Below are 11,754 nucleotides of genomic sequence, written 5' to 3'. Positions count from 1 at the left end.
GTCCTCTATCTGTTCTCTCTGTCCCCCACCCTTCCCCTTTGATAACTGCTCCCCACAACTTTTTAATAGAAATCAAACTAAGGTTATCATAGCATAAAGATCAGTGAGCTAGCCTCAAAACCAGGAAGACCTGGGTTCAAGTCCTACCTCTGACACATACTGACTATATGATGCTGGGCAAGTCATCTAACCACTGGAGACCTCCCGTCTATGACGATGATGATCCTCCCTCATTTTAGAAGGACTCTCTGGGAATTCTCCTCATTCCCCACCTAGCTGCTCTCCTGGGCTGCATGATCCCACAGAAACTCATCATTCTGCAAAATGAAATCACCTACATCACTCACCTCCTCAGCTCATTTCCCTCATTGGCGCAGGACTTCACCATATCCCCACACCAGTAAATAGCCTTCCCTTCTCCCCTCTCCACTTTCAGCTTCTGTTAGATGCTGTCTTCCCTCATCAAACTGTGAGCTCCTTGAGAGCAGGGGCTGACTTACGCTTTACGCCTTTCTATGTATCCCTAATAGTTAGCACAGTGCCTGGAACATAGTAGGACCTTAATAAACATTTATTGATTGAATGGCTGATTGATTGGTAGGGGAAACTGGCTACTAGTTGGAAAATCCTTTGCATTAAGCAAGAACATTTAATTACTCAATTTCTCAGAGCAAAAATCAATCTTTTGGTTAGCTCACTTCACAAATAAGCACTGGTTAAAAACAAAATAAAAACAAAAACTACAGACCTGTAAAATAAACACTATTCCAAGGTTACCCAATTTTATACAGGGCACAACTGCTATTACGTGAATTTTTTTTCATTCATCTTTAACAATCCATTAAGAATGATGGCAGATAACACTCTTTTTTTTTTGACAGTATAAAAAAATCTAAGAAAAAAAAACTTCACGCTGTTTGACTTCTCCACAACATGGTGCTAAATTGTAATGCACCAAGCAGCTGGCAGTGGGTACAGCACTGGCCTAGAGTCAGGAAAACCTGAGTCTGAATCTATCCTCAGGCACTTACCAGCTGTGTGACCCTGGGCATGTCACTTTAACCTCTGCTTGCCTAAGTTTATTCATCTGTAAAATGAGAATAATAATAGCACCTAACTCCCAGGATTTTTATAAGAATTGGAGATAGTATTTGTTTAAAAAATAGAAAAAGGGCTCAGCACAACACCCGGCATGTAGTAGGCGCTATATAAATGCTTATTCCCTTCCTCTAATGCTGCTAAACAAAACTATTTTAACTCTGCACTAAGATAGGCACTCCCTATGACTCAGCTCTTTCCATGTGGCTCTGTGCTACCACAAATCATGACTTCCTCTTAAGAAATCTATTCACATCCTAATGTTATGTTATACTATCTGTGCACATAGATACTATGATGTAAAGACGTGGATTTTAAGTCTCTCTTCTAACACATAACGGCCATGTGATCCTAGGAGAGTCACTTAACTTCTCAGTGATCTAGGCCAGCAGTTCTCAAAGTATGATCCTGAGGGTCCCTGAGACCTTTTCCAGGGCTATGAGAGATCAAAATTATTTTCATAATAATACTAAACATGTTTTAATTTATAACATGGTAAATATCAACAGACACAACCCATATAAACAAAAGTAATTTGGCTGGAGTGGGGCAGTCCTCAATTTTTAAGAGTGGAAAGGGGTCCTGGGACCACAAGGTGAGAGAACTCCTGCTCCAGGCAGCTCTCCAGGCCTGCAAGTTGCAGAGAAGGTGCCCACCTGCACCATTACAGGGAGTTTCCTCATCATAGTATAAGGAATGAAGCCTAGGTACAGTCCCGTCCCAACACTAATTAATACAGATGGAGGTCCTATTAATATCATTTTAATTAAATTTCTGACTATAGCAGATCGCTGGGATACGTGATACTTACTGCCTCTTGAATCTCACAGGAGAAAATGTGTATCTGAAAGTCTTCTGTCCCACGAGAACTCTCTGTGAATGCGAAGCAATCACTTTCTGTTGTCCCATCGTGGCCACGTGCACAAAATAATATTTTGTAGATTGGGAATGACACAATTTCCACATTGCTGGATTGGTTTATTATTCTGCAAAACAAAGGTGACAGAAGAGCCCAAAATTTATTTTTTGTTGCTCATTTCTTGCCTTAGGATTGCAATTAGCAAGAAGGGCTTATCCCATTCAGGGCTCAAAAGAGCTTTGAAATAAATTCAAGCTTAAGCTCAATAACTGGACTTTGATCCCATTAGCTATGTGCAGTTTATAAATTATAAATAAAAGCCCAGAAGCTCATGATGGTACATTAAAACCACAACAACAATAACTAGGCCACCACTTCCTAATAATAAAAACTAGTGGCTGGAATGGACTGAGGTTACTGTCAATAGCTGCTCCTTGGGATCAACAAGATTTAACTCCCTTGTTGTCTTTCATGGGCAATTACTAGCCATGTCACCAAATGAGATATTATATATAAAGTGCCTGGCAAACTTCATAACCTTACACAAATGTTAGCCCTTTGTTCTATTTCTTTAATCTGTTCTGATTTCCTAATTTTTTGTCTCCTACAAACTATACTGGTCATAAGTGATCTGTTACATCTACTCACTGGTACAGGAGAAAATGCAATGAAAGACACCAGTGACTAGCCTGGTAAAGATAAAACTAAAACAGGTCAGGAGTTTAACCCTCCATCCCAAATGCTGAGGTTTTTCTTTCTAGCAAAGGGCTGAGCATATTGAGTTATGTATCTTATGCTTTTGATTTTATAAGTCATAAAGCTCCTAACTCAGATAACTCATAAGCTCCTAAATAGCAGAAGCAAAGAAAACATTTGACTCAGGACCTTACTTACAAATGATTCCATCAGTCTAGGGTTGTGAGATTCAAGTGGCTTAGAATGTAAACACTTCAGTGAAGCTTGGCCTCCAAAGTAAAGTACAAAACAGAGGCTTGGTGTAAGGGAAAATCACATCAAGGAAAGTATGGTCTGGGAGTAGCCACTCTCCCCACCTTGAAATTCCAAAGGAAGGAAAGAAAGAAGGGAGGGAAGGGAGAGAACTAGTGTCTCCTTTTGTTTTCCACCTAAACATCCAAACCTAATTGGATATTAAAGCCTTCGTGTGTTAACATTCTGTCTTCTTCCTGTCCCCCGGCCACCTCCTCCCATTCTAGTCGTATGATAAGTTTATAAGTAGCCAGTATAAAGGGGCAATAGCCAGAAATAAGATTGCAAAGGGGAACCTGGAAGTCACATAAAAACCGTCCCAAAGATCAAAGGAGCATAATTTACGAATTGTATCATATATTAACTAAAATTCACATCCTGGTAATATGTGCAGAATCAGGGGAAACCATCTGGGGGCTGTTTGTCGAGGTTCTGATCTGTAATATGCAAATTCCAGACCTCCACAGCAGAACCTCAAAAAGATGGTGATAACTTTGACTTCGAAGTTTTACTGATAACTCTAAGATGATTTGAATGTTAATGAACTAATCCCAAAATGGCACAGAGAGGAGTTGGTCTGTTCCTCAAAAAAAATAAATAAATAAAAATGAGACCTCAAACTCCTGCCCCTGAGTTCTTTTCCACTGGGTCCATGCTGCTGAGAGCTCCCAATTCTAATCTATAGTGATGTGAGTGATTCTCTCTGCCTCTCCCCAACCCCATCCTCTTTCCTGCCCTCATGCTGCCACTGTCTTCCTCTGGATCACTTTTCATCATTTGTCTCTGCCTTTATGGGCTTTTTGCTTCCATACCCTGCATGTTTAATTAAAGTGTGATTGCCACCCCATTTCCTGATGCCACCAAGGTCTTTCCCACAGAATTTAGCATGTCTGCCCCCATTTCATAATTTCATAAATTATCAATTTGTTTGTAGGTATATTTGGCAAACAGGAAGCAAGAGTTTAAAACAGGCCTGCAAAATCTGTGGCCCATGGGCCATTTATATTTATGTAGAGGATGTTTTCCTCTACATTTTTCACGGGCCGCCCAAAATCCTTTGGCAGGCCGCAGGCTGTGCGGTCCTGGTTTAAAATAAACCTGGATCTTCATTTTAGATACACAAATAAAATAACTGAATTCAAAGGCAGTCTTAAATGGGATTTTTTTAAAAAATAACTCAAAAGCATTTTTTTGACATAGCTAATGCTGACAATATGTTTTGCTCAACTATACATGTTTGTAACGAGTTTTGTGTTTCTTACTTTATCAAGGTGGAAGAGGGGGAGGTAAGAGAGAAAGAATTTGGAGCTAAAAATAAAACTGAATTAAAAGTAAAGAAATAAATAAATCAATAAAATTCAACTAAAGTTTATGTCTTTCTTGAAGAGTAGAGAAATAATTAGAACTCACCTTACAGAGCCTTCTGGAACATTTGGCACATAGAGAGTGACAGGGAAAGGAAACTGGCTTGAAGATTTCATGGTTGCCATTGCTCGTAAAGCTTCTACTTCATTTCGAGGAGAAGAAACTTTCATACATCCTAAGTATGTCAGTTTATTAAATAATACACTATCTTCCTCTGGTGGTTCATTGGGAGAAGGTGGTCGGTGAGTGGAAACTTCTCAAAAAGAAAAAAACAGAAAAAAACACATTACATTTGATGATTAAATGACTGCATTTAGCATCAGAGGACATAGATTCAAATCTTGCCTCTTACAAATACTACTAATGTGACCTAAGAAAGTCACAACCTCTTTGGGCCTCAATTCATTCGTCTGTTAAATGTAGGGAGTCAACTAAATTGTTGAAATCCCCCTAAAAATCTATCAGTCAAGAGGTATTTATTAAGCATCTATGATTCTGAGAGACAAAATGGCACAGTGGACATAGAGCTGGCCTTGGAGTCGGGAAGACCTGGAGGTTCAATAGGAACCTCTGCTACATATTAGCTGTGAAAGTCATTTACCCTCTCATCGCCCCAGGCAATACTTTAAATACTTTAAAAGCTACAGACAAGGTACTCATCTACATTGATGGAGGAAATTCCTCTGCAAGGACTGCCTACACTAATGAAATCCAATAGTTTTTTTTAAAATCCATGATCCTAAATACGAAACTGTCCCTGATTACAACTTTCTTATTTCTGTGGATAGTACCATCATCTGCAGTCCACCAAAAAACAGATTAAAAACTTCAGAATCACCTTTGACTCTTCCCTCTTCCTTACCACCCACATGAAATGTCAACCCTTCTTGACTCCATCATCTCTCTCACATCAGGCCCATCCCTTCCACTCCTACCGTTACCACACAAACTTGGGTCTTCATGACTCCTGTCTGAACTATCCTTAAGAGCTGCCTTCTTGGTGCCCCTGCCTCTCAGGGTCTCCTAACTCCATTCCACCCTTCATGCTGTTCATGTTCTTTATGCATGTCTCATTGAGTAATTCCCTCACTCAAATACATTCAGTGCTTCCCAATGCTTACTGTATCAAACACGGTCCTCAGCCTGGCATTCAAGACCCTCAACAACTTGGTTGCAACCAAGCCTTCTAGCTTTATCCTACGGCTTTATCCTGCACGTACCCCTTCACGTATTCTATATTCCAGTCCAAAACACAACATTCTTTGTCTCCTATACTTGATCGTTCTTCCCTTTTCCCTCTCTGACCTCCTTCTGGGCCGTTGCTCATGATGCTTCCCAGCCCAATTTTCAAATCACTACAACGCCTCCTCCACCCCTTGGTCTACCTCGGGTGACATTATTCTTTTTTTTCTTGTTTTGTTTTTGCAAATAGTATTTTATTTTTTCAAATTACATATAAAGATAGTTTTCAATGTTCATTTTTATAAGATTTTGAGTTCTAAATTTTCCTCCCTCCTTTTCTTCCCTCCTCCCTCCCCAAGACGGCAATCAATCTGATATAGGTATACATGTGTAATCACAGAAACATATTTCCACATTAGAGGTAACACTTCCTAGTAGAGCCTTGTCTGATTCTCCTTGATGAAAAACTATTTTGTCCTAGAATTTCTCATGGTACTTCATCTTGATCTCCCCTGTGCACTTATTTCACTGTCTTATAGTTATTTGTAAATATGTTTCTCTCCATTATTATACTATAAGATCTTTAAGGGCAAGGATTGTGTGGTAGGAATAATATTTTCTTTGCTTGGATTGATTCAGTTTCCTTTCAAGGAAATAAGGAAGCCATTCTAGGGATTTGGCTGACTTTGAAAACTAGGGATTGAACCACTGATTAACTTCCTTGTTGCCTGAGGCATAAAAATCCAGTCTACAAGGATCAGTATTACTAAGATTTGATGAAATTCTCATTTTCTTAAGATCAGGACCTCTTTCTGTCCCATAATTGCTGCCTTCATGAATGTGGAAGTAAAGGGTACCAGAATCAATTCTTAGTAAATAATATCCTTTTAATCCTATTTCAAGTATTTCCTTTTACAGAATTTTCTGGTCTATACGTATTTCATTACATTTCAGTCCTGGGTTTCAATCTCTGATACTGGACTAGCTTCAGTTCCCTCTTGTCTCTGCTTCTGACTCTCCTGGACTTTACCACTATAACTTACCTACTTTCTCACACCGGGAACTTCCCTCAAGATCCCCTGGAGCCTTCATACCATGAAAATCTTTTCATCACAGACCCCCAACTCCCACTGATGAGTTCCAACCAGGGCCCTCCATTTTACAAATGGGTCCAAATTAGCCATGCTTCATTCCCCTCCTAGCTCTGCTTCTGACTCTCCAGTCTTTAAGCATCATGCCTTCTCATGGATATATTTTCTCCCCTCCTGATAGAACCTCCTTTTATGTTTTTTCTTCCCCCAGTAGAATATAAGCTCCTTGCAGCAGGGCCTATCCTTCTTTTTGCTTTTTTTTTTTTTTTTGTATTCCCAAACAGTAATAGCGCCTGGCACATAATTGGAGCTTAATAAATGCTTTGTAGCCTGCTTTGCCTTGCCCAGATCAAACTGTGCCTCATTTAATTACCGGGTTCCAAGAGCCTAGCTCATAGTAGGTATATAATAAATGTTTAGAGAATTTAAGAGGAAAATATGCACTCATCAAATATCTAGCATTGGTAGACAGTCAGTACAGACATGGAGCTTATTCTTGCAAATCAAAACTGAAACAGAAAGGTGTCTCCTATGTAAAATTTTTTTAAAAACATTTTGAACTTATTTTCTTCAGATGTCTAATGGAATTTACATAAATTACAATCTCAAATTCTATATTCCATATCTATCTACAATAAGAAATAAAGAGGCAGTTGTATACTGGGAAAGAATAACAGCATAAGAAAAAGATTTCATGCAAGCCAGATGGAGCTCTCAGCATGCAAACTATTTTTATCATTTGTGTGTGTGTGTGTGTTTCCCCAAACAACCTGACTCATTTTCTTGCTCACTCTCATCCTTGTCATACAGAAACTTGTGTGTGTGTGTGTGTGTGTGTGTGTGTGTGTGTGTGTACAGAGAAACAAAGAAAGGGAAAAGAAAGAAAGTTGACAGTAGAAGCAGTTATAATATTATTCAGTTATAATTTAGTTATAATTCAACTGACATTTGTCAGCTTCCAATGTGCAGCATAATGTGATAGGCACTGGAGAAGATACAAAGAAAATCTCAGTACCATTTTTCCCCACTGTTAGCAGTATTTTCAAATACATATAGGAATACCTCATTTATACAAGCACAATTTAGGAAAGGGAATAGAGAGAGATGGATACCAGAGCAAGGAAGTAGAGAGATAAAATAGAGAGAGAGAGCAAAAGCAAAGGAGAGAGCTAATTAAATATTAACCATCAAAAAAACAAACTTTAAAGATATCTTGATGGAAATCTAGCCAAAACTTCCCTGCCTTAGTAAACTGAACACATTTTCTCTTGGTGAAGACTCAAAGTCATTGCTATAAATATCCGTAGCTATACAATGTTTTCACATGACTTCCATTAACTTGTACACAGATGCATCCTAAATGCTCCTTTCTCCCTGCCCTCCCATTTGACCATATCTGCCCTACTTAGTCTGCTTCCCATTGTCGTTGTCCTCTAGACCTGCTTCTCTCCAATCACTCGCTGTTTGTGCTCTCTTTCCTCTTCACTTCTCTTCCTTTTATCACTCCCTCTCTCTGCTTCTTCTGCTCCAAGCTCATCAGCTTTGGCACTCCCTGAACTTGCCTTTTGTAACTACTGCCAAGTATAAGCAAGGGCTTCTTTATTCTAGCAGGTGAATCAACTAACTATACTGGGTCTTTTTCAAAACCCCCGTGTCTACAGCACTTCACTGAAGTTCATACCTAAAGGGTTCGCCATACTCATTGCTATTCTAGAGTGTGTGGCTCTCTACGCTCTATACATAATGGGCTCTGTGGCTAAGAAGTGGGCAAGTCAATACACATTTATAAAGCATTCATGACATGCGAAGCAGTATGCTACGTGCTAGAGATATGACTATAAAAAACTATAGAACCTTCAATGAATCAAATTAAATCAAATATGGGGCCGGGAAATACAATTTATACACAAGTAGAAAATGAGATGACAGCACAAAGGAGATATTGAGACAAAGACCAGTGGTTTCCAAAATGGGAGTCACCTGGGAAGCCACAGCATGACTCCCAAATTGGGATCAACCAATTTGGATAGGATAGGAAGATGGGCTGCATTCCATCCTGCCAAGGTGGCCAATCATATAAACTATTTCCAGCACAACCACACTTACCCTTCACACTTCCTCATTTGATTCCCTCCTCCAAATGGGCAAGTCCCCAACCTTCTTTCCTTCAGATCCAAATGTCAGCTTTTCTGGAGAATTACAATCTAACTCTGAAACAATCACCCACACAAGCAGCTGGGCAGCTAGCTGCCCATCAGTAAAATTCTCCAATTCTCCACCCTTAGCATAAATACCAGGAAAAAAAATTCTTGATAGAGGTATATGATCAAAAAAAGTTTGAAGATCATAGTTCTGGGAAATGTTGACCGGGGAGAGAACACATTCAAGGAAATAAGGAAAGTTTCACTGAAGAAACAGCAAACAAGTTAAGTCACAAAGAAAGAGAAGGATGTCCACAGGTACAAACAATGAGGGCATGCATCACAGTCCCACAGGATACCTTGTATGAGTGCAGAGGTGGGTGGGTGGCACTGTAATCAAGAATGTGTACATGGGGCTCAGGAAACTAGGCTGGAAAGGTTAGCTGTAATCAGAAAGGAGAGAGCCCTGAATGTTTACCAAGTAATTTTCCTTAAATATGACCATACAACTGCCCTACTCAATCAACTCTAGGGGCTCCCTATTACCTTTAAGATCAAATATAAACTCCTTTGTTTAACTTCCAAAGCCCTTCACAATCTGGCTCCGACCCATCTTTCCAGACACACTGGACATTACTCCCTCTCCTGCACTCTGTGATTCCATCAAATAAGCCATACCCCATGCCGAAATGTATTTTCTCCTCATTCCCACAGAATTCCTCTCTTCACAGCTCAAGCAACAACTTCCATATGAAGCCTTTCCTGTGCACCTACCCACCCAACTGCATCCATTTTTGCTCACTCTTGCCCCTCAAACTGCTGGCCTCCTGACTGCTATCCCAGACCACAGTCTCTCAGAGTTATATAAGCTAACCTCAATCCAAGCAGCTGTGCAGACAAAAGTCCACCAACCCAGCATCCTGCACCCTGCACTTAATTTCTATGGCTGGTGCCCCAGAGTAAGTTGCTACCCTACCTCTCCTTTTTCTTTTGAAATGGGACAAAGGGCCTTTGCATAGAATGAACAAGTACCAGCAGATTGCTACCTTCACTGCCGATTTCATTATGTGACCTTTCTCCCCAAAAACCACCCCTTCTGAACATGCCTATTCTGAGCATCAACATACTCCTACACGTCTAAGTTTACAATCTATGTCTCATTCTCAACTCTTCACTCTCCCTCTCACACCATACATCCAATCAATTGTCATATATTGTCTTCTCTACTTCCACAAATCTCTCATTTCCATTACCTCTCTACTCACACAGCCACCATCCTCACCCAGGCCCTCATCATCTCTCATCTGGACTATTGAAATAGCTTCCTAATTGCTCTCCCTGTCTTGTTTTTCCCCACCAGAATCCACTCTCCACATGGCTGCCAAAGTGATATTCATAAACCACAAGTCTGACCATGTCACTTCCCTTCTCATTAAATTCCAATGATTACCTATTGACTCTAAGATGTTGTAATAACAACAACAACAGCAACAACAAATAGCTAGAATTTATAGCGCACTTGAAGGTTTGCAAAGTGCTTTACAAAAATTATCTCATTTTATCCCACAACAACCTCAGAAGGTAGGGGCTATTATTATTCCTATTTTGTAGTTGAGGAAACTGAGTTTGTAGGATGTTAAGGGATTTGCCCAGACTCACACAGCTGGTAAGTGTCTGAGGCTAGATTTACACCCATGTCTTCTTGACTACAGCCCCAAAGCCCTACCCACTCTCCTACCGAGCTGCCTAATCCATCCTTAACTAATCATTTTTAATTGTATGCTTCCATTTGCAAAACCCACTATCATCAACACCAACTGTTAACCAAATGCCACTGCAAGTCTGGTAAGTACAAGAACCCTGGAAACAGCAATACTTCGCCCCCATTAGCCTACCGCTGGCAGCCACCATCCAAAATTCCAATTAACACCAAAATTATAGCAACACTCTTTGTAATAGCAAAGAGTTAGAAACAAAGTGGGTGCCTATAGATTGCAATATGGTTGAGTAAACTGCGATATATGAATATCGCTGTTGTTCAGTAGTTTCAGTCACGTCCGACTCATCACAACTCCACTTGGGGTTTTCTTGGCAAAGATCCTGGAGTGGTTTGCCATTTCCTTCTCCAGCTCATTTTATAGATGAGGAAACTGAGGTCAATAGGGTTAAGTGGCTTGCCCAGGATCACACAGCTAGTAAGCGTCTGAGGTCAGATTTGAACTGAGGAAGATGAGTCTTCCTGACTTCAGGCCTGGAGCCATATGCATTGCACCACCTAGCAGCCCAATATATGAATATAGGGTTTCATAAACGTGTTTTTACTGATTTAAAACACATTATTATGCAGTAAGAAATGATAAATATGGGGCAGCTAGGTGGCGCATTGGATAGAGCACTGGTCCTAGACTCAGGAGGACCTGAATTCAAATCTGGCCTCAGACACATAACACTTACTAGCTGTGTGACCCTGGGCAGGTCACTTAACTCCATTGCCTAACCAAAAAAAAGAAAAAAGAAAAGAAAAGAAATGATAAATATGAGGAATTCCTAGAAACACAGGAAAATGTATGAACTGATAAAGAAAATATAAGCATAATCAAAAGAACATAAAACACGAGTATTATACATTACACAATGTCAAAGACTTGGGCAAGTGACAACTTCTCTGGACTCAAATCCTCAGCTTTCAAAGAAAGAGACTGGTACAACGGACCCCTAAGGTCCCTTCCATCTCTAAATTTATGATCCTATGATTCTAACATCAAAAAGGCAGGGCAAAATATTTATTCTGTCAAATGTATAAAATTGCTTCATTGTTTTTCTTTGTTCAAGAGAGTTCAATCAAGGTATGGGTAAGGTGGTAGTTCTTGAAATGGCTAATTAAAAAAAGAAAAAACAAACATAAAACTCTTTAAAAAAAGGCAAAAGCTTCAATTGTTTCAAACACTCCTAGGACACACATATACATGTACACACACAAACACACACACATATACACACTCTCTCTCTCTCTCTCTCTCTCTCTCTCTCT

At 39.8% G+C, this 11,754-nt stretch overlaps 1 protein-coding gene across 1 annotated transcript in view; it reads right to left on the bottom strand.

The window, feature by feature from the left end:
• RABGAP1L (RAB GTPase activating protein 1 like) overlaps nucleotides 1-11,754 on the bottom strand; it is a 648,400-nt gene that overhangs the window by 562,061 nt on the left and 74,585 nt on the right. Inside the window, exons 4-5 of the mRNA XM_027868366.1 lie at nucleotides 4,355-4,562; nucleotides 1,910-2,084 (exon numbers count right to left, since the gene is read on the bottom strand). Of these exons, the coding sequence (XP_027724167.1) occupies nucleotides 1,910-2,084; nucleotides 4,355-4,562 (383 nt within the window). The remainder of the gene's footprint in view (nucleotides 1-1,909; nucleotides 2,085-4,354; nucleotides 4,563-11,754) is intronic.

The sequence above is a fragment of the Vombatus ursinus genome, unplaced genomic scaffold, assembly GCF_900497805.2.
Source record: "Vombatus ursinus unplaced genomic scaffold, bare-nosed wombat genome assembly UNPS02014789.1, whole genome shotgun sequence".
NCBI lineage: Eukaryota > Metazoa > Chordata > Mammalia > Diprotodontia > Vombatidae > Vombatus > Vombatus ursinus.
Note: the sequence above shows the minus strand (reverse complement) of the source record. Positions and strands in the feature narration are given on the sequence as shown.